Source organism: Primulina huaijiensis, chromosome 5 (assembly GCF_012295235.1).
Source record: "Primulina huaijiensis isolate GDHJ02 chromosome 5, ASM1229523v2, whole genome shotgun sequence".
In the NCBI taxonomy this organism is placed as follows: Eukaryota; Viridiplantae; Streptophyta; class Magnoliopsida; order Lamiales; family Gesneriaceae; genus Primulina; species Primulina huaijiensis.
The window spans coordinates 18,820,881-18,844,317 of NC_133310.1; the positions used below are offsets into that span (position 1 = coordinate 18,820,881).

The window sequence follows — 23,437 nt, forward strand, 5'->3', positions numbered from 1 at the left end:
AAAAATTGAAAACAGTCCAAGGTCGTCAAGGAAGTTATGTTAATAAAAGGCATAGGCTTTTAGAGTTTCAGGTTGGCTACTATGTTTTCTTGAAATTATTACCGTTTGGTACTATGAGATTTGGGAATAAAAGAAAGTTAGCTCCGTGTTATATTGGTCCGTATACGATTGTTGAGATGATTGACACATTAGCTTATCGTTTGTACTTGTCGCAGATTTTGTCTTTGATACATAATATGTTTCATGTATCTATGTTACGAAAGTAAGAGTCAGATCCGTCTCATGTCTTGAGTACCAAGGATGTGGAGTTGGACAATTCTTTTAGTTATGTTGAACATCAAATGAAGATTCTAGACCAAAAAGAAAAACAACTCAGAATCATGACAATTCCTTTGGTCATGGTAAAGTGGAGTAGACATAAGACAGAAAAATCTATATGGAAATAAGAGACTAAGATGTGTGAAAAATGACCTCACTTGCATGAATATATAATTAATAGATAACATTCCACCAAGGGGGAGCCGGGAGCATGAATAACACTGATCATATCTAGTTTGAAGCTGAATCTGAATTATCAGATAGTGTTCCAATTCCAGCAACTGAATGATTCATGTCTGAACCTGCATGCGTTTTCAGTCGTCTAGCTGAATCAGCATTTTCGTCAGTCTCTTGTCTGGGGTATTGCATTGGTCCGCCATAGGATTGCGATTTCCTATCATCAAAACACTAGATGGGACCATTTTTGCTGAAAAAATATCTGATACAAAATGAAACATAACAAATGACTTGAATTGTGAGATAATCTACATTTTCATTAAAGTTGGCAATCAAGAAACATGAGCCAACATCAAACAGACCATAGTAAAAATTAAGAACATGCATGGATATCAAATTGCATATATATTAAGTTATTTGTGAAGCGTCCAGGCCAGAACAATGTGCTTCTTCAAGAAATAAACAAACACAATACCAATTAGGCAATTACCATGAAAGATTTGTAGAGCAACATCCGTTATGACATCAAAAATGGCTCGAAACACTCCAAAAAAGTTCTTCTCTTGAATCAAAAATGAAGAAAGTCATTCCAGCTTAGACATGCTTGAAAAACTCAGACGTGGATGAAAAAATTTTATGTCTCAAGCACTATTTCTTTGTCACAGCATTTGCTACATGTATAATTACTAGCACCCATAAAATATGAGAATGGCTCGAAACACTCCAAGAAAGTTCATTCTCATGAATCAATCAAGAAGAGCAGTATGGATTTGAACTATGGCGTGGGGAAAAAATGTATCTGGTCCAACTATATAACAGCAAAAATCCCACATGTTAATGCATATATGATCCAAATTTAAGAGGCTTAAATAGAACCCTGTGGAGATCAGAATCGAGGGAAGAAAATTAAAAACTGCATGTTATCCCCAAAATCAACGGGGGAAAATAATAAAATTAGTTGATTGATCAAGAGAAAATATATATAATCCGGAAATATTCGGATAATGCACACTAGCTAGGTTTGTTAACGCATGAAAAAAAAAAAACAATGAATGGAAGAAACATGCGGCATTTTCGATCGGTAGCGATTAGATCTTGAAGACAAACTCATTGGAAGAGAGCATGAAACCCTAATCAGTTTTTAGTCGAAGGAAAAATTGCAAGGTGGGAAGGTTGATTCCATATTACATGTAAGGGCACTACCCATGATAGAATTAAGGGTCCAAATTTAGCCACACATATATGGGGTCCATTAATTTTTTAAAAATCACATATTTGTGTGAATCTTGTCCATTCAAACCATGTAGGGACAGTGCCCCCACATGTAGCATCGAAGCTACCGGTGGGAAGATAGGAAGGGGGAAGACACTGCACAATATGAAAATGGGAAGTTGATCACCGATTTTACTATGTTATCCCTAGCTTACATAGTTACATATCATCATTACCTCCTGCCATCTTAACAACGACAAGGATATTTATGTAACATCGTACAATTGTAAAAACAGTTCTATATTTTAATTAAATAGTAGAGATATTTTTTATAAATTAATTATAAAATTTATAAAACTATTTTTTGTTATTATTACATTGGCGTAACCTTTTGAAATTATGTTGTTGTTTAACAGTTAAAAGTTGGCACATATTACTGATATATTAAAAAATTAACATAATTTGCAAATTCAAATATTCATCCAGTGATGAATCATGGTCACCACCACTCAGAACACGTGTCATGTGTTGAATGAGTAAGAACATTATTAATGTGAGTAGCATGAATAAAACCCTATATTAAGCTCAAACAAAAATTCTTTTTTTCTAAATTTCAAATTTAAAAATAATTATTTACTTCAATTATTAATAATAAAAAAAAGCTACAAGACAAATTAATTAACTACTAATAAATAATAATAATAACAATGATTAAGAATCCAACTACTACTAAGGATCAAGAAAAGCCCAGTCTCCAAGGGGTCGGTCACTCGCAGTCACCAAATTCTGCAAGACATAAAATTAAACATTTGTTTAGTCTTCAAATCAAGTAAATGTTGCTTGAAAAAATCAAGTAAAAAGGAATGTAAAAAATATATATATAATTAAATATTTATTTTTTTTCATAAAATAAAATCTTTATTTAATTTATCTAAAATAAGACTTTATGTTCTAAAAAGGTAACAATTTTACTACTTTAGTTTAGATTTTAAGGTTGACGGAAAATTTTACCTGGAGATTGAGTGAGCACGTAGGCGGCGCCGCCGAAATAACAGGTGCCACTTCGGCGACCCTTCATCTGATAGTAGCGGTTGAAGGCGAGCGAGGCCTGACCCACCGCCGAGTTGGGATTATAACACGCGCCACCGGGCAGAATCCAACGGCAATCTACGCCTCCCTCGTCACACACATAATCCAGTGCTTCTCTCAATTTCTTCTCACCAACTTCACCGTTCGCCATGCACCATGTCTGTCCCACTCCTCGGCCGTTATTCAGACTCTGCAGCGTGAGTGAGATATCGTAGACTTTCTGTTCATTCGGGTAGAAAAGCCCGTAGTTCCTCTCCGAAATGGGTCCGGGTTTCCCATTCTCGTTGAAAAGCGCGAATAAATAGACGTTAAGAGGCTCCTCTGGCCTCAATGGGGTCCCATTGCCAGCGAGCACTCTGCGCACCAGGTTTCCGTTATAGGCGGCAGCGTTTTCAAGACCTGCACCAATCTCATCTTCGTCACCCTTCGAAGGCCACCCGGTTTCGGAGACCACCATTTTCACATCACCGAATCCCAATGCATCCATTGCTGCAAAAACGGCGTCCATTTGAGCTTCGAACAAGCTCTTGTAAACAAGCCCATTGTTCGGGTCAGCAACACCGGCATTATCGCGGAACAAGGCGTAGTCTGACGAGATCGTGTCTGCGTTCGCAGAATACGCGAAAAATGGGTACACATTCATCATGAGGAAGGAATCGGTTTGTTTAAGGAAATTCAGCAGTGGTTTGATTACCGATTCGGCGAGCTCCGATTTGAAAGCACCGGAGGAGGAAGGGTAGGAGGACTGGAGTGCACTGAGAGCTATAGGGGACGAAACTTTGATGAAAGAAGCAGCCCCGAACTTCACGAGGGATGCGTAGACGTTTTTCATGGCGGGTACGAGGAAATTAGTAGTATTATTGGGGTCCACGAAAACTTCATTCCCGACGGCAATTGCTTCAATCAGCGTGTTCGGGTAATAGGTAAGGATGTTGGACTGCACCCACTCGTCAGTGAATGATAGATCGGCGGCGGCTTCGGATAACTCCTCGTTGGGAAGAGCTACGGTGACGGAGATCCCAGAGCCGGAGAGGGCTGAGAGGACAGTGGAATCCGTGTCATAAAGCTTAACTTTTGTAATTCCATGCAGTTTGAGGAGCTGTACCACCTGCTGCGGCGGTGGCAGATTGTTGGCCAAGCGGCCGTAGTTGATACCTATGACGCCGGAGTCGCCGAGAACGAGGCGGAGAGAGGATAGTATGAAGAAGAAAGCTGAAAGTGAGTGGGTGAAGTGGTTGAGAGACTCCATTGTTGAATGTCCGCCCTTGTGTGCACACACGAAGGTTTAAATAGTGGAGAACACAGGAGTCGTGGGGATTGGTCGTGGGGAAGTGGGTTAGAAACTTTTACTGAAAATATAAACGTTAGATCTGCTAGTTCAGCTTACATTTTTGGTACGAGAACAAAGATTTCATTATGCAGGCCGTGGGCCATTAATTATTTGGAGATCGATCCTGTTACAACGGGCATCAAGTTTTGCAATTATTAATTAATAAATACTCAACTTCTTTTTTTTTTTTAAATCAAATTTAGCTTAGTTTGGTGGTTTTTTCCCGAACCCTTTACTTATAAAGGAATGAATTGCTGCTAAGATTCATTCAAATAGTTACCAAACTATCAAAAACTCGATTCCACCTTCCATCGGAGTCCTAGTGGTTGGTTGATTTCATTCGCAAAATAGAGATGTCGAAACTCTATTGCATTCTTATTTGATAGTCAGCGTCTTCGAGGAGAGCAAATACTGAGTGAGGTAACGTCCCGACCCTCACCACTTCTGTAACACCCTTCTTCTATGTTTGACGTGACTAATGATAATTATGCTCATAATTAAAACAGAGTTTGATATATATACATATGATATATATACATATATCATGGAACAATCCAACCTATGGACACTAGTGTGATGGTTTATAAAAATTTTGACATGATGTCCCTATATTTCGGACAATCCAATAATCCAAGCAATAGTTAAATTCGTATAATGTACCACGACTTACTTATATAAACATACACGCGTCTAAAACAACATGATCACAAGACAAATATTTCATCCACAATCTTTTTCAATCCATTCTATATACGAACACACACCTTCACTGTTATACATATAGACATAGATAACGTAAAACTTAATTCAAACCCTAACGTAAAATCAATTATAATACATATATGCGGAAGCGATGACAATAGCGTGTCCATGTTCTTGTCGAGGTAAGACACAGCACAAGCATCTATTAGTGAACCGACATCCTACTCACCTTCATTACCTGATCTTGTAATACATGAGCTACGTGAATTTATAAAACTCAATAAGTTGGCACTTATACATATCAATATGCGTAGAAAGAACATACATATCAAAGTCGTTATCAATTACGAATTCTTAAATCATTTCATATCATATATATTCAGGCATAACATGTAAATATGTTCTTTTTTGTACTTGAGCCCCATTTGTTCACCTTTACTACTGTGATTGCTTTATTATATAGCTACCACTGTGCTGACCGTCAGAGTATCCTGTGACAATCCCACGATCCATGAACATATATTGGCCAATAGGTTGGTGGGCTTAAAACCACCTATGGTGTCAACGAGCTCGTATATCATATAACAACCTGTTTCATTCGTTTCATACCATTTTCATGTCATGACATAGCAGCTCTCTTGAACATTCATGATCTTTCATATCTAATACATAACAATTATCTATATAATACATACCAATGATATATGGTACTATGTTTTCATCAATAAACATATTAACAAAGTACATATAACAATAATCAATAGAAAACATTTAAAACTCATAATATTATGTATTATGAACACCAGTAGAATAAAGTTGTTTGGTCTTATGCTGTAAAATACATTAATAAATCAATCACTACCTTCATACTTAAGCATATAGTTGAAAGTTACTCTACATGGTCCTCTACATATGAAACCAACATTTCATAGGTGAATATATACAACCTTAGGATGCTCTGGTGGTGGAGAGTTCAATTCTAGCTTCAATTTCAAGAAGAAGAAAAGATGGAAGATCACTTGGGGGAAGAACTTGGCAAACCCTTCTTTTCTCTCTTGTTTATCTCAAAGCGGTAACATTTTACCGCTCGGGCGTGGACCATTATGTTGAAACACCAAAAATTTCGGTAAAATGTTACCGCTCGGGTGCACTTCTGCGCGCAGCCTCGTCAGTGATTGCTAAAAACAGACATCTTCGTTTCATAATTTGGAAAAGTGGTCAACATGAAAGTTGTAGCTATATGTCTTAAATTGCATCTCCAATTGACATCATGTCATTTTCATATCTGAGTAAAGAGTTATACTCATTCTACCAAAATGTGTCAGTGCAAGAACGACGATACACATGACACACTTCGGGGTGCTTTTGGCTTGTCTTCCACAATGATTTGGACAAAACCCAAAACATGAAAGTTGTAGCCTTATATCTTATCTTTCTAATGGTTGTAACCTCACATAATTTGGATCAATATCCAAATCATTATACTAAGAATTGCCATATTTTTCATCTCATTTCCTGCATTTCCATACCAACTTCCATTACACTACTTTATCTACACATCTTACTATCACTATTTAGACATATATTCCTTCTCAATACACCATGGAAAATATATAAATCATATTCAATCTTGATATCAAAATATCAATCGATGTCAATAGGTCCATATGTATAATACAAGGAGCACTAGCGGCATCATTCATGTAAGTCATAATGAATCGATAAGCGCATAACAAACGACATAAACACATTAATCATTTGTAGGAGAACCGAGCATTACAATTCTCCCTCCCTTCAATGAATTTCGTCCTCAAAATTTGACGTACCATATAATTCAGGATATTTCTGTTGGATTTCGTCTTCTCGTTCCCAAGTTACTTCTTCAACTTCATGATTGCGCCATAATATTTTTACCAATTGTATTTCCTTGCCTCGCAATATCTTTGATTTCCTATCGAGTATTTGGACCTGCCGTTCTTCATAAGAGAGATTCGATGCGAGTTCCAATGGTTCATAATGAAGAACGTGAGACGGGTTGGTCAAATACTTTCGTAGCATTGAAATGTGAAATACGTTATGGACACTTGAAAGATTCGGTGCTAATGTTAACTTAGTTTTCAATTCCTGAAAGCTTCGATCACATGATTCACTCCATACAAATTTCACATCTTTTCTTGTCAAAGCAGTTAAGGGAAATGATATTTTCGAGAATGCTGCTATAAAACGACAGTAATAATCAGCTAATCCAAGAAAACTACGTACTTCGGCAACAGTAGTTGGTCGTGGCCAATTATTAACAGCTTCAATCTTACTTGGATCAACTGAAATGCCTTCTTTAAAAATGATATGACCCAAAAATAGTACTTGTTTGAGCCAAAATTAGCATTTCTTCCATTTTGCATACAAATGTTTATCTTTCAAAGTTTGCAGTACCAATCTCAGATGTTCTCGATGTTTTTCTACAGTTCATGAGTAGATGAGGATATCATCTATAAAAACAATCACGAACTTTTCTAGAAATGGTTGGAAAATTCTTTTCATCAAACCCATAAAAGCAGCTCGTGCATTCGTTAGTCGAAATGGCATTACAAGGAATTCATAATGCCCATACCTGGTCTGTGTGAAAACGAATTTTCTCTTCTGCTTCCTTTTTCAACAAACCCTGCAATTCATAACGTGTTCTTTGAAAATGTTTTCACCTCATTTATTATTCAACTTTGTTGACCAATCAATGTAGCTAATTAACTTTGCCGACATTTCTCCCACTTGGATATTTGATTGAGAATCAAACATATCTCCACGCATCTTTTCAATCTTGTCATTCCCTGCTGCTTACGTTTCCATTAGACCACTTGAGGATTTACATCACTCAAATTTTTCAATGTTCACTGGCTTGGTCAAAAAATCAGTTATGTTATTTTTTGTATGGATCTTCTGCATATTCATGTTTCTTTCTACTACTTCTCACACAAAGAGAAATTGGACTCCAATGTGTTTCGTCCTGGAATGAAAGGTTGGATTTCTTGAGATGTGCAAGACACTCTGACTGTAACAAAACAAAGAAATATTCTCTTGTTTTTGCCCAATCTCCTCCAATAACGTTTTAATCTATATTGTCTCCTGGAAAGCTTGAGTAACTGCCATGTATTCTGTCTCAGTTGTAGATAATGCCACAACTGTTTGTCGTTTTGAAACCCATCTTACTGCTCCCCTTGCAAGTGTAAACACGTAACCAGTAGTAGATTTTCTCTTATCAGGATCACATGCATAATCTGAATCGACATATCTCCTGAGTGTAAAATATGATCCTCTATAACATAATGCAGCATTTGAGGTACCCTTAATGTATCTAAGGATCCTCTTAACAGTACTCCAATGCTCTCGTCTAGAATTCGTCATATACCAACTAACTTCTCCAACTGCTTGAGCAATGTCCGGTCTTGTACAGATCATTGCGAACATCAAAATTCTCACTGCTGATGGATATGGTACTCGAGACATCCATGCTCTTTGTTTGATTGCTAGGGTACATCTCGAAGGATAACTTTTAGTTAACAGGAAGAGGGGTCGAAATTGGCTTACTATCTTGCATGTTGAAGCGTTGCAAAATTTTCTTCGAATAATTTTTCTGGGAAAGCCAAATCTTTTTGTTATTTCTGTCTCGTTGAACTTGCATCTCTAGAATCTTGTTTGTTGGTCATAAATCCATCATATCAAATTCCCTAGCCAATTGTGCCTTTAATCCTTGAACTTGTTCTTTGTTAGGGCCGGCTACCAACATGTCGTCTACACACAACGTCAAAAAGATATAATCTTCATCAGACATCTTGAAATATGTACAAGGGTCTGCACTCAATCTGTTGTATCCAAGGCTCATGATATATATATATGTGTGTGTGTGTGTGTGTGTGTTGGTAATCTCAGCTAGATTAAAGTAGTTTGAACAATCGGTGCTCTTTAAGTAGCAACGGCTTTGAATTCCATCGCTAAAACTAACGGTTTTGAAAAACCTTCGCTAATTTTGCGTCGATTTTGGAAAGAACATTGTCGCCAAACTAGTTATGTTATTTAATGTCTGACTGATTTGCGACAATTTTTGCAATGTACCATCACTATTTGCGTCGCTATTTGCGACCATCCCTGATTTAATTATTTTTATATAATAAAAGCGCTTTTTAATATTCCGTAACCATTTATTTTTTTAAAAATTATAAAAAAAATAAAACTATTTATAATTTTTATAAATAATGAATAATATATATTTTCATGAATGAATTTGGATAATGATCAAATTAATAAAATAAATGATATATATATATATATCAAATCTCTTGTACCAACACCTCGGCTTGCAATCTCAGCTAGATTAAAGTAGTTTGAACAATCGGTGCTCTTTAAGTAGCAACGGCTTTGAATTCCATCGCTAAAACTAACGGTTTTGAAAAACCTTCGCTAATTTTGCGTCGATTTTGGAAAGAACATTGTCGCCAAACTAGTTATGTTATTTAATGTCTGACTGATTTGCGACAATTTTTGCAATGTACCATCACTATTTGCGTCGCTATTTGCGACCATCCCTGATTTAATTATTTTTATATAATAAAAGCGCTTTTTAATATTCCGTAACCATTTATTTTTTTAAAAATTATAAAAAAAATAAAACTATTTATAATTTTTATAAATAATGAATAATATATATTTTCATGAATGAATTTGGATAATGATCAAATTAATAAAATAAATGATATATATATATATATCAAATCTCTTGTACCAACACCTCGGCTTGCAATCTCAGCTAGATTAAAGTAGTTTGAACAATCGGTGCTCTTTAAGTAGCAACGGCTTTGAATTCCATCGCTAAAACTAACGGTTTTGAAAAACCTTCGCTAATTTTGCGTCGATTTTGGAAAGAACATTGTCGCCAAACTAGTTATGTTATTTAATGTCTGACTGATTTGCGACAATTTTTGCAATGTACCATCACTATTTGCGTCGCTATTTGCGACCATCCCTGATTTAATTATTTTTATATAATAAAAGCGCTTTTTAATATTCCGTAACCATTTATTTTTTTAAAAATTATAAAAAAAATAAAACTATTTATAATTTTTATAAATAATGAATAATATATATTTTCATGAATGAATTTGGATAATGATCAAATTAATAAAATAAATGATATATATATATATATCAAATCTCTTGTACCAACACCTCGGCTTGCAATCTCAGCTAGATTAAAGTAGTTTGAACAATCGGTGCTCTTTAAGTAGCAACGGCTTTGAATTCCATCGCTAAAACTAACGGTTTTGAAAAACCTTCGCTAATTTTGCGTCGATTTTGGAAAGAACATTGTCGCCAAACTAGTTATGTTATTTAATGTCTGACTGATTTGCGACAATTTTTGCAATGTACCATCACTATTTGCGTCGCTATTTGCGACCATCCCTGATTTAATTATTTTTATATATTAAAAGCGCTTTTTAATATTCCGTAACTATTTATTTTTTAAAAATTATAAAAAAAATAAAACTATTTATAATTTTTATAAATAATAAATAATATATTTTTCATGAATGAATTTGGATAATGATCAAATTAATAAAATAAATGTAAATTTTTTCCAAAAATGATATTATTAATTACCAAATATTTATATTTGTTTAAATTAAACTTCATTGTATATAATAATAAGTTGAAATTGTTTAAAATAATAAAAATATTTAACATCTGACTGATATTAATATTGAAATGATGATATATAATAAAAGCGTGCAATAAATATCATCAACAAAATATAATAAATTTCTCTGATGTATTGGTCTCGTCGTCGTAATAATCGTCGTGCTCGTCAACGTCATCGTCCCTCGTCATTGTCGTAGCTCAGGGCCCGTGACGGCCCGATATACGGCTGTGAGTATCCAAATCCATGTGAGGATATACGTTTGTATGATAGTTCAGCGCCGAAACGTCTGTTGTGTGATCTTTTTGCTATGAAGCAGCCGCTATGGGAGGAGCTATGTTGGTGGATTGCACAGCCGTAAGACTACGCTGGTGGCTGTATAGGTGCTCCTTGAGACAAGTCAGCCACCAGAATACGTAGTTGCTCTTCTAAAGAGGACATTTGATTCCTCAACAACGTGTTCTCCTTCTTAGACTTTTGAAACTCCATCTGAAGAACATCATATACCGCCCTCAATTTTTTTGTTTCCTCATGTATTGATTCATTTGAAGTCCCATACTTCAGTTGAAAGGACTATTTTAAAAAAATGCTAACATTGGAAATGTCGTGTGTTTAAGGAACAATTCATTCAAAAATTGAATACTATTGAAAATATCAATTCTCTGCATCTGTTGAAAAGCATTCATCGTCATCTTCGAGTACTCTATCAAAAAATACATCAAGTTGCTTTAAGCACACTCTGAAAATTCATATTTGATCATTAATGATCATTTTGTGTTGCTATTCACTCTCTCATTTACTATACCAAGCTAATTGAAACGTGGATCTTTGTAAAACATTATAAGTTTGTTTCTGAACAGATTCATATGGTTTGTAACGAGTTACTAGGAGTTTCAATAGTTAGGATTTGACCAGCTGAAGTGGTTTTATACAACTTGTTCTATTAACCAAAGTATTCTGCTGAAATTCTTCTTGAATAAAGAATAAGATGAGAAGAAAGACGGTCTTCAAACTTTCATAAAATTTCTTGTATTATTTACTCTGTGCTGCTTACTTTTGCTTTTTGTTTATCTTGGATCTTATTATTTTATCAGATGGCTCTGTATTGTTGTTCACTTAGTCAAACAAACTCTTTTCAAACATAGAAAATATTTCTTTTAGTTGTCTGCTGCATTAAACTGGATTGAAAACTTGATTTAGCGACTTGCCTAATTAAAAGCATGAAAATAACCATTAGATTAACTCAAAGCTTTACCGATATTTGCTTGCTTATTAAGAATAATACCTTCCCTTAAGAGCTGGTTTTGGTTTCAAAACCATCGAGAGATGGAGCCAAAAAGATTTGTTTTTGGTGCCACTCCGATAATTTTCTTGCTTGCGCTTCCTCTAATTTGTGTTGGGATTGATTTCTTTTGGGGAAATAATATCCCTTTCGATCGGTGTAGGCCAACAATTTCTACATTGAATTTAGTTCTGTTTTTTTTTATTCTTAAAATCTGAAAACATAGTCAACGTAATGAAATTTTTACAAATTTTGTCAGGGATGCGATACTTTTCTGGTATAGAACAAAGCTCCGTCGGCGAGAAGATTATCAAGCAAACAGCTGAAGATCAAGAATTCATACGGTTTCATCTATCCAGACTAGTAAGAGGTCCCCCATGATTCTTCATCCTTTTTTTTTCTTGTAAATTTTTTTTAAGGAAGAAGATTTTCTTGATCTGGGATTTGCTGAAAAAGAGAACTCAATTGATGCAGGTGAAGATAGAAAAAATCTTGAATCTACAGGCTTTGCATGTGACAGAACATATCACTCTGTGGTATGTGTAGTGAATCAGCCCGTAAAAATCGACACCAGGAACATGACTATCTACACACAGTCGGCCCCAAATCGGATTCAAGAAACTGTCATCCGTCCTCATGCAAGACAAGAAGGTATTCCACCAGGAATCACACCAGTTCATGTCCTTCAAATTGGCAACTCAACACCACCGGTTTGCGAATTCGAGCACGTTGACCCTGCTGTGATTTTTTCTTCCGGAGCCATCGGAAATGTTTTCCATGAGATGAATGAAATCATCATCCCTTTGTTCATTACAGCGAAACATTTTGAATCCCGGGTGGTTTTGGTACTCGAGGATTATAATCCAAAACTTATGAGTCAATATGGTAAAGTCTTGTCGAGTTTAACGAGACACCAGGTGCTGAATCCAGCTATAAACAGCAGCGTGCATTGCTTTCCAGGCTCCGTGGTCGGGTTACGATACCACGACAATCTTGCTTTGAATTCCAGCGAAATTCCAGGAGGGTATTCAATGACTAGTTTCAAGGATTTTCTGAGAAAAGCTTATAGTTTGAAATTCAGCCATGTTTCTCAAATACCAAAACCAACGCTAATGCTGTTGTCCCGTACCAACTCGAGACGGTTCTTGAATGAAGATGAAATGATCCAGCTGATTAAAGAACTGGGATTCGATCTAATCGTTGTAAAAAGATTGAAAACCGTGTCGAATTTGGATAAATTTGTTCAGATGATAAACTCATGCAGTGTCCTGGTTGGGGCACATGGTGCAGGTTTGACTAATGAGATTTTCTTGCCCACCGGGGCAGTGATGATTCAGGTTGAACTCTTAGGCACGGAGTGGGCGTCGAATACGTACTATGGTGACACGGCACGTGCAATGGGGGTGCATTATTTACGCTACAAGATCGAGCCGGAGGAGAGCTCGTTGGCCAGAATATACAGCCGGGATGATTAGGTGTTCACCGATCAGGGATCTTTGTTTAGGAAAGGTGGATACAGAGCTGCAAGAAAGGTATATCTTGATATGCAGAATGTGAGGCTGAATCTTGTGAGGTTTAGGCAGACACTTGTTGAAGCATTTAGTCTTGTTACTGATTATCGATAATTCGTCTGATTGTTTGGATGAATTTCAAATTCACTTCTTACCGATTCATTCAGACGTAATGTTCATTATAATATATTTGAAATACTCACGAGATGTGTTGTGAATCATTTCAAATCAAGATGAAATTTTTTCTCGAATCGAATTCATCTTTGAAATCCATTCAACCTCGCACTTTTTGTCTCTACACTTTAATTAAACTATTTTACGTAATTAGTGCTTATCGCAAAACTTACCGGTAAAGACTAATTTTGTGATTCTTATTAAACTTTAGGGACAAAAGAGTTTATAAAATATTAGAAACTAAAAATATTATAGCTATTATAAGAGAAATAAATTAGTCAGTATTTACGATGTAAATTTATCTTTTTATCATATATTTATATTTATTATTATATAAGCACTATAAAATTGTATTAATTTTTATATAAATTTTGTACAAAAGAAAAATCGTGTAAGAAGATGGAAAATCATTAAATATTATACTTAGAAATTAATTTAACAAATAATTTTTAAAATTTAAAAATTATAGATAATGGAATTAATTTTATAAAAAATTCTTTTGTAGATACTAATTTTGTTAATTGAATTATTAATTTTGTTTCAATTTTTACACATATAAATTTACATTTTCTTAAATATTAAGACAATAGTATTAAATTTCCAAACTCGGTTAAATAAAGAAATTAATATAGAGTTTAGTTATTTTTAAATCAAGTAATCATATTTGTCTTTGAAATTAAAAATTATTTTTGATAATTTGGATTTTTATGATAAATTTGAAAGAAATGGAATTTTTTTATATAAAATAATCCATAAGGATTGGAAGCTTAAAGATATAATTTTTTTGTGGTACTTTTGGTTATCTTTATTTATTATTCATTATATATTCACGATTAATATATCTTTAAAATATTAAATTAAATATCTTGAATATATATTTAAAATATTAAATTAAATAAAATTTCCCATTGTAAATAGAATGTTACCGACACGATCAGATCGGACTGAACCAGACCAAATTTAAGCAATTTTGGATGATAAAGTATCAGAACCAAATCAATCTGATAGCATACCGAATTAAACTAGTTCCAGTGTCAGTTTGAAAATGTCTTAAGTTTTTGTGATAACAAAAAATATCGAGTTGTTTCATATTCCAGCTACTATTTACGAGCAAGGTTCTAAAAAGCGTGAAGCGCCCCGAAACGCAGATGTCGAGCTCCAAGCTTTTCAATTTTAAGCGAGATTAGCACATGCTTAAGCGTGAAAAAGCTTTTTTTTTTATCTTTGGTGTAATTATAATTATCGCAAACCAATAAATAGATAAAATAATACATAAATATGATAAATTTAATTCTGATGCATTAATTTTCATATTTATAAAATCATAAAAATATCAAAATTACAATCTTTATTTGTTTTTGCAACTAGACCACATTAAAAATGTTAAATATTTGTCAAATCATTATCAGACACGCTTAATCATAATTAAAATTAAAAATAAACATCTAAATTATAAACTTAATTTATTATTTTAAAATAAAAAGCATATCTTCAAAATAAAAAAAATTAAAAATAAATAGATGCGATTAATTGTGTTTAAGCACGCTTAATTAAACACATTAATTATGTTTAATTAGTTTGACCGCTTTTTTCCGCTTTCTTCGAAGCGGGGCGTTTTTGCTGAGCTTCAAGCGCGCTTTTTAGAACACTGTTTACGAGTATTACATGTTTCTAGCTGAACAATATAAAGTCAACTCAGACAAGGCTTAGTTTCAGCTCAAGCTGCGTTCAAGACTTCAACGAGACCGCATTAGATATTCTTACCGCAAATTGATCTTTAGTTGATATTGTTCGTGCATTCAAGTCTATATGACCGCTATCACATCAACTTTATAAGTATTTTTGACTTGTCAATGCACATCTTTCGACATTGTCTTATTAACAAGAATATTCCCTAAAAGGACAAGAATATGGAGCAAAGTCTCTCTTTCTTATCAACTTTTCAGACGTCGTTGGTTACTATACTTGGAAGAATTTACTGATACATTTATTACGTTGTACTATGAACAGAAAGGAAACTAGAGTCGAATTACTTTATGTCAGAAGCCAGTACACATGAACGTTGATGATCGTATAACCGTTGGAGAAGAATTGTATAAACAGGCAGATTCAGATTGAAAGAAAAACAACGGGAAACGAACTACTGATTCTATCTAAGAAACTATCTCTAAGATTTCGAGCTTTTATATCTTTCTATCTCAAGCCGTTCACTATGGCATACACTTATTTCTATATCATACTATCTAAGATCAATCTGTGTTACATTTGTAACTCTATCCGCTCAAGCTACCTGTTAAAAGAGTTGGAGTTCTGTCTATCTTAACCGAAGCTTCCATAGACAACCAGACTTGTTGTATTGTTATTTTGGTAATACTAAGAATTTCGATTTATGATGTGCTAAGTCTTAGTTGAAGTGAGTTTGCACAAAAGTTTTATTAATCAAAATTTTTTAGTAGATTCCTTTCTAAAAGAATGTTGACGTAAGAGCTGTTTATATCCTAACATCCGTAAAATCTATGTATTATTTACTTTAAACTACATTTATTTATCAGCTTTGATTTATATATATAGTTGTTGAGTTAAAAGATTTTTTATTGTTGAATACATATTATCAATCTTGCTAGACCATTTTTGCACTTGAAAACAAGTTTAAGTGATCTGATTATCTTTAACCATTCAAGAAAATACATTAACATTTAACAATTATTAAGAGCAACTCGAGTTTTTTAAAATATTTTATAAGAGTTTATTCACCTACTTCTAAATATTTTCTGTTCCTAACATCCAGATTTGTTGGATTGAGTATATAATCCAATCCAAAACCGAGTTAAAATAAAATGGGTTGCACCAGATTTGACCGGAATGTTGACCGAATCAGAAATATGTAGGATCGGATTGAGGTCGGATTGAAATCAATTTTTTTTTGTTTTTTGTTTATCTTAAATCAATATGTACCTAAATATGTAATTTATTAAGCAACATATTTGAAAATTAAATATACTTTTTGTTATATGTAGAACTACAATGTGACAAATATTAAACAACAAAATACTCAAATTATTTTAAAAAAATGTTTAACCAAATTGTAGCCCAGCTGATTGGATCATGTTATCTGAGCGGATTGGTTCCAGTTCTGAATCAAGATTTGAGTTGCACGGTTACCATCACTTATAACTTTTGTTAAAACGACAAACGTTCGGTCTTACAATTTTTATCAGAACCAAGATCATTGGTTCGATTATCAATGATTGCAAGGAGTACAATTATTAAGAGAGAGATTTTTGGTTGCAATAATTGTCTCTACTGGGTGGAACAATTCAAACGTAGTACTTGAGATGTATAGTTTGAGTCGTTATACAATTTGAAAATTTTGAGTGCAACTGTTATCATCAGCTATAATTTTTGACAAACCGATAAACGTTCGATCTTATAACATGAGAATGTATATATGAATATTTACTATAGTATATTATTAAATGAGACTTATTCCTGCATGTAGCATCTTACTTTAAAGACTTACGATCTCGAATTATCAAGGCAAATAATTGGGAAAATATAAAAAACGTCTTCTAAGTTAGCATATTTGGGTATTTGGTCCTTTCATTAGGGAAAAAAATTTGTCATTAGCACAATAAGTTGTTTTTGTTTACACTTTTACAATTTTTTGCAAAAATATTGATATTATATAAATTTAATTTTATGAGTCTACGTAATAACTATAAACAAAATATATATTAAAACAGTTTAAAATATTTCATTTTAAAATGATTAATCAAATTTCGAAATTGACCAAGTAAAATATCATCAAAATCCCTAGAACTTCGGGAAGATCCCATAGCTAAATATCATTATTATTATTTTGCATCACAAATCCCCTTGCGAACACTCACATTTTTCGAGTCTCACCATTGAAAAAGCACATTTATTTGCGATGATTTTGGACATGTTAAGCCATGGAAGTGATTAAATTGTAGACTAGAGTTTGAAACAACTTATATTTTTTAAGAAGTCATTAAATTTATAAATTACGTAGAAGTAGAGAAAAATCACAAGTGAGCAGTGTTTGAAAAAATAAAAGAGAAATTGAAAATCAGAAATGAATAGTATTTAATAAATAGCTGATTATCTTAATAACTTGTTACTAAAATCATTTTTACAGAAGCAAAATCAGCATATCTGTAATGCCCGAGATTTTTATCCNAATTGAAAATGGAATAGCAATGCATGTACAAGAATGGTCGGGCAGTGTTTTACGCGCACATGCGCGAGAGGAGGCGCGCACATGCGCGAGAGGCTTATTGCGAGGACAGAGGACCTCGCGCATATGCGCGAGATTGGGCGCACATATGCGCGAGGAGATGTCTTGATGATGGCCAGGTCCAGAGAAGTTGGCGCATGTGCGCGGTGTTGGGGCGCGCATATGCGCGGGCTGTTGAAAAGCCAAGCGCCGAGAAGGAATGTCTCGCGCATATGCGCCGGTGCTGGTCGNAGCCACCCGTACTTTGACATGCAATAGAGATATATATATAGAAAAACGTCTTCATTCCTTCCCTCAGACCAGCAAAAGTCGAAATAGTGGTAGAGAAAATCCTTACGTCTTTTTTTTTTTTTAGAAATTTGAAGTTTACGGAAGATCCGTCCGTCCGATTTTCAATCCGACTTCGGTACTGTGTTCCTATCGACGCAGGCTCCAACTGGACGTAAGTTTTGTTACGTTTTGATATGTTTTGAAATTATGCTATTGTCAGAATTGAATAGGATTCAGATATGATGTTCTTGACATGCTAGACAACATAGAATCGAAGTCAGATTAAGAAACAGATTGATTACGGATTTGTTATGAGTTTTCAGATTATATTGATTGATATTGGACATATTTGGATTATGGATTTATTTTAGATTGTATTGGATATGGGTTATGATTGGTAACCGTTATCTGTTGATATGGTATTTACGGGGATATTGAGATTGTGCCGTTTTGTCGATGGTTTGAATTAAATTCAAAATAATCAGATTCAGTGTTGAATTGAGAATGGAATATTGATATTATGATTCTCGATATACCGTTTCAGATTTACAAAGACAGCCTTGAGTTCAGAACTGATATTGCTTCAGACCGAGACGACAAACGGAAGGTATAAGTCAATGTGGTATTGGGAGATTGACACAAGTAGGATATACTTGTGTTTCCCTAAATCACATACTATTTGTTATTATTTGCATTGATTTGATTTGATATGCTTGTTCTATTGATGTATAGAGAGCATGTGTTAGACGAATATTAGATGAGTGATCTTATGACAGAAGTACCTGATAGTGGCGGGATCGCCACGGGCACATTGCACGATGTCACAAGATAGTGTATTGGCGATAGTGCCACAGTCTGTGATGGATAGGTCAAGACACTGGATGTTTGGTTATATCGACGTGGATAGAATCGGAGTTTCTTCTATTACTGTTGGTCGATATAGGAATACCAACTTCTGGAAACCGGGATCCCTAGACTAGGATTGAGTCTAGTCTGAGTCGTGAAGTCACGAGTATGATTGATAGTTTGATATGAATTATGTTTCAGATTTGATATATATCTGATATCTGCTTCATGCTTTATATTAATTATATGATTGCATGTTTCATTGATTTATACTGGGATTTATTCTCACCGGAGTTATCCGGCTGTTGTCATGTTTGTATGTGTGCATGACAACAGGTGGGACAGGTTCAGGGTCGAGGAGATAAAAAGAGAGATCGTGATTAGAGTGGAGACTACGGACTGGATCTGAGATAGGGTTGAACACTTGATCTTTAGTAGTCGTTAAACCTTAGTCTTAAATGATTGTATATAGTACAAGACTTGTACTTTACTTTTATACTGATATGTATAGTAGAGTGATTCCATTACGTTTCGCATTTGATATTATATAAAAAAAATAAAAAATTTTAGACCCTGTTTATTATAATTGATTAATTAGTCCCAATGACGATTAAGAACATGATTAGCGTCCGGGTCCCCACAACAGGTGGTATCAGAGCGATAGATCCTTTAGATTGCGATTGGAGCTAGTGAGCGGGGTAGAATGTGTTTTCTTTCCTGTTTTTGAATGCTAGCATGTTTTACTGCTTTAAAATACATGTTACTTGAATTATCTGATTTGATATAGTAGTTTGTTTATTGAGAATAAAGCAGCACCGATTCTGAATCAACGGTAAGATGATCGGAGGAGGACTGAAACAGAATTGTTGTTTGGAGTTACTAATTCTTTTGATAATCAGATATGCCTCCTAGGAGATTACCGGAACAGGGCAGTACTTCAAATCCTCCGATGGATGTTACAGCTACTCCGATGGAGACACTATTAAAGAGATTTTAGTCTTTCCATCCGCCAACTTTGAAGGGTACTGAGACTTCCGTGGGTTGTGAGAGTTGGTTGGACGATATTGAAATGCTGTTTGAGTCCCTGGACTACACTGATGAGCGGAGAGTGAAACTGATAGGGCACCAGTTACACGATGTTGCAAAGAACTGGTGGATTACAACAAAGAAAGCATTGGAACATCGAGGTACGGCTATTACCTGGAATGTGTTTCGAACTGAATTTTATCAGAGGTTCTTTCAAGTGTCGTACAGGAAGGACAAGGGAGCGGAATTTGCCAATTTGAGACGGGGTCAGCTGAATATTGAGGAATATGTGGCGAAATTGTCTTCACTGTTGCGGTTTGCTCCCCACGTAGCTGAACATGATGAGGCCGTTTCAGATCAGTTTATAAATGTCCTGGATCCGGAAATCTTTACCTTGGTGAATACCGGGAGACCGAATAATTTTACTGATGCCTTGAACAGAGCCAAGGGAGCCGAAGCCGGTCTGATGAGACAGAGAGGAGCTTCGTTTGTGCCACAAGCACCGAGACCCCAGATGCCTCCACCATCTCCCCACTTTGAGAGCGGCAGTGGTAGTGGAAAGAAAGACTTCCTGAGAGCTAGGGGGAAGCAATTCAAGAAATCTGGAAGTAGCTCATCCAGTTCGAGTGGCTCGAGGTAGACCGGTCAGGGTCAGAGTTATACAGGACCCTACTGTAGCACTTGTGGAGGGAAGCATTCCACAAAGCAGTGCCGAGGAGTGTTTGGCAGTTGCCGTATTTGTAGGCAACAGGGACATTTGCTCGAGTTTGTCCCCAGAGAGATACTCAGAGGTCACAGGGTGCCGAGTCATCTGGATCCGTAGCTCAGACCGGTAGACGACCAGCTGCAGTCCACTCCTTTCAGCCGACACCATCCCACTCACAGCCGAGGCCAGGAGGAAGCCAGACAGTTAGCCAGCCTCCTAGACAGCAGGCCAGAGTGTTCGCTTTGACTGAGGAGCAGGCTCAGGACGCACCAGACGATGTGGTTGCAGGTAACTGTTTTATTTCTGGTTCTCCTGCATATGTATTGATTGATACTGGTGCCTCGCATACTTTTATTTCGGAGCAATTTGCACTGAGTCCTGCATTGCCTATTGAGTCATTATCTGCTGTAGTGTCTGTCTCTTCTCCGTTGGGGACATGTTTGATATCAGTGAAATCTGTGAAACGTTGTAGGCTACAGTATGATGGGCATAAGATTGAGTTAGATTGTATTGTGCTTGGGCTTTCTGATTTTGATTGTATTATCGGTATCGATATGTTAACCAAGTACAGAGCCACTGTTGATTGTTTCCACAAGATTGTGAGATTCAGACCTGATATGGCTGATGAGTGGAAATTCTATGGTAAGGGTTCTCGATCTAGAATTCCTTTGATATCCGTATTGTCTATGACTCGATTGTTGCAGAAAGGAGCGGCGGGATTCCTTGTCTATTCAGTTGATTTACTGAAATCGAGTCTATCATTGACGGATTTGCCAGTGGTTTGCGAGTTTGCTGATGTCTTTCCAGATGAGATTCCTGGATTGCCTCCGCTTCGAGAGATAGACTTCAGCATTGAGTTGATGCCAGGTACAGTTCCGATTTCGAGGGCTCCGTACAGAATGGCGCCGCTTGAGACGACTCCACTGAACTTTCACAAGAGGAATAGTCTTTGTTCTGAGCTGCTTTTCTTTATGATCCAGAATCTGAATCGACTTTTCAACATAACTCAGTGTCTCATCCAGCTCAGCTTCGTCTGGCTGAATAACATGTGAATCATTAGGGAGATACTTCCGCAGCATAGATACATGAAAAACATCATGTATCTCCGATAATGAAGGCGGTAAGGCGAGTCGATAGGCACGATCTCCTATCTTCTCGAGAATTTCATAAGGACCAATATATCGTGGAGACAACTTCCCTTTCTTGCCAAATCTGACAACTCCTCTGAAAGGTGAAATTTTCAAAAATACTCCGTCTCCTGCCTCAAATACCAACGGTCTTCGTCGAACATTGGCATATTTGGCCTGTCTCTCCTGAGCTGCCTTCATTTTTTTCTGAATCATCTTTACTTTATCTGTCATATCTCTGATCATGTCAGGTCCAATCTCAGGAACTTCAGAGATATCATCCCAATACAAAGGGGATCGACACTTCTTCCCGTACAACGCTTCGAATGATGCCATTTCAATACTTATCTGATAGCTATTGTTGTACGAAAATTCACAAAGAGGCAATGCATCTTGCCAATTAGTGCTAAAATCAAGCAATACAGCTCTCAACATATCTTCCAATGTCTGAATCGTCCGTTCTGACTGTCCGTCAGTCTGTGGATGATATGCGGTACTAAGATGTAACTTTGTACCGAGAGCTTGCTGCAAACTCTGCCAGAAGTGCGAAGTAAACCGAGGGTCACGGTCTGAAACAATCGACTTCGGCACTCCGTGCCATCTAACCACTTCCTTAACATAAATATCGGCCATCTGGTCATATCTGTACGTCATCTTGTATGGAATGAAACATGCAGATTTGGTCAATCGATCAATCACGACCCAAATCGCATCACAACCTCGGGAGGATCTTGGTAACTGCGTCACAAAATCCATGGAAATGTGGTCCCATTTCCATTCAGGAATCGACAAACTCTGTAACAATCCTCCTGGTTTCTTTCTTTCAGCCGTCACCTGTTGGCAATTCAGACACTTGGATACAAATTCAGTAACATCAGATTTCATCAGTTTCCACCAATATTGTGTCTTCAAATCATTGTACATTTTCCTGCCACCCGGATGAATGCTAAAACGACTGTTGTGCGCTTCTGCCAGTATTCGCTGTCTCAACGCCGAAACATTTGGCACAACAATACGATTATTCACATACAAAATACTGTTTCGAACCTGATATTCCGATTGATGTCCAGTTCTGACCATAGCAATCGAATTCTGTATATTCGGATCAACTTTTTGTGCTTCTTTGATTTGTAATATCAGTTCGGGTTCGGCCCGAATAGCATATAATTTCAGAGGCTGACGATCTGTTTCAAAGGCTAATCCAGACAAACAGCAATCTTCTATCAAATTTGAGACACCAATCGTCGACAAGGATAAAGAACATACCTTTCGACTCAGTGCATCAGCTGCTGCGTTGGATTTTCCTGGATAGTACTTGATTTCACAATCGAAGTCTTTCAGTAAATCAAGCCATATTCGCTGCCTCATATTCAACTCGGACTGTGAAAACAGATACTTCAGGCTCTTATGATCAGAATAAATTTCAAATTTCTAAAAAAAAAAGGCGTAAGGATTTTCTTTACCACTATTTCGACTTTTGCTGGTCTGAGGGAAGGAATGAAGACGTTTTTCTATATATATATATATATCTATTGCATGTCAAAGTACGGGTGGCTGCATGTTTGTGCAGCACGTCTCGCGCATATGCGCGACCAGCACCGGCGCATATGCGCGAGACATTCTGTCTCGGCGCTTGGCTTTTCAACAGCCCGCGCATATGCGCGCCCCAACACCGCGGACATGCGCCACAATCTCTGGAATCGACATCCTGAAATCAAGCCTC

The 23,437-nt window shown here is 36.0% G+C and overlaps 2 protein-coding genes across 2 annotated transcripts; one reads left to right on the forward strand and one right to left on the reverse strand.

Annotated features, from left to right (window-relative positions):
* Window positions 1-2,362: 2,362 nt before the first annotated feature.
* LOC140977555 (glucan endo-1,3-beta-glucosidase 13-like) lies at window positions 2,363-4,084 on the reverse strand. Its single transcript, XM_073442306.1, has 2 exons — window positions 2,719-4,084; window positions 2,363-2,493 (listed from the first exon to the last, which is right to left on the reverse strand). Exons 1-2 carry the CDS (start codon window positions 4,043-4,045, stop codon window positions 2,474-2,476), a joined length of 1,347 nt encoding a protein of 448 aa, XP_073298407.1. The 5' UTR covers window positions 4,046-4,084; the 3' UTR covers window positions 2,363-2,473.
* Window positions 4,085-11,785: 7,701 nt separating this feature from the next.
* Window positions 11,786-13,456, forward strand: LOC140977877 (xylan glycosyltransferase MUCI21-like). The gene is made up of 3 exons (XM_073442604.1): window positions 11,786-11,955; window positions 12,056-12,166; window positions 12,271-13,456. Exons 1-3 carry the CDS (start codon window positions 11,841-11,843, stop codon window positions 13,269-13,271), a joined length of 1,227 nt encoding a protein of 408 aa, XP_073298705.1. The 5' UTR covers window positions 11,786-11,840; the 3' UTR covers window positions 13,272-13,456.
* Window positions 13,457-23,437: the final 9,981 nt, after the last annotated feature.

What these genes read in the sequence shown, in the direction of transcription:
- LOC140977877 (XM_073442604.1), top strand. Translation starts at nt 11,841, where the DNA reads ATGGAGCCAAAAAGATTTGTTTTTGGTGCCACTCCGATAATTTTCTTG. An exon ending in TAATATCCCTTTCGATCGGT is followed by an intron (nt 11,956 to 12,055) that starts GTAGGCCAACAA and finishes AAATTTTGTCAG; the next exon opens with GGATGCGATACTTTTCTGGT. An exon ending in TCTATCCAGACTAGTAAGAG is followed by an intron (nt 12,167 to 12,270) that starts GTCCCCCATGAT and finishes CAATTGATGCAG; the next exon opens with GTGAAGATAGAAAAAATCTT.
- LOC140977555 (XM_073442306.1), bottom strand. Translation starts at nt 4,045, where the DNA reads ATGGAGTCTCTCAACCACTTCACCCACTCACTTTCAGCTTTCTTCTTC. An exon ending in CGTGCTCACTCAATCTCCAG is followed by an intron (nt 2,494 to 2,718) that starts GTAAAATTTTCC and finishes TATGTCTTGCAG; the next exon opens with AATTTGGTGACTGCGAGTGA.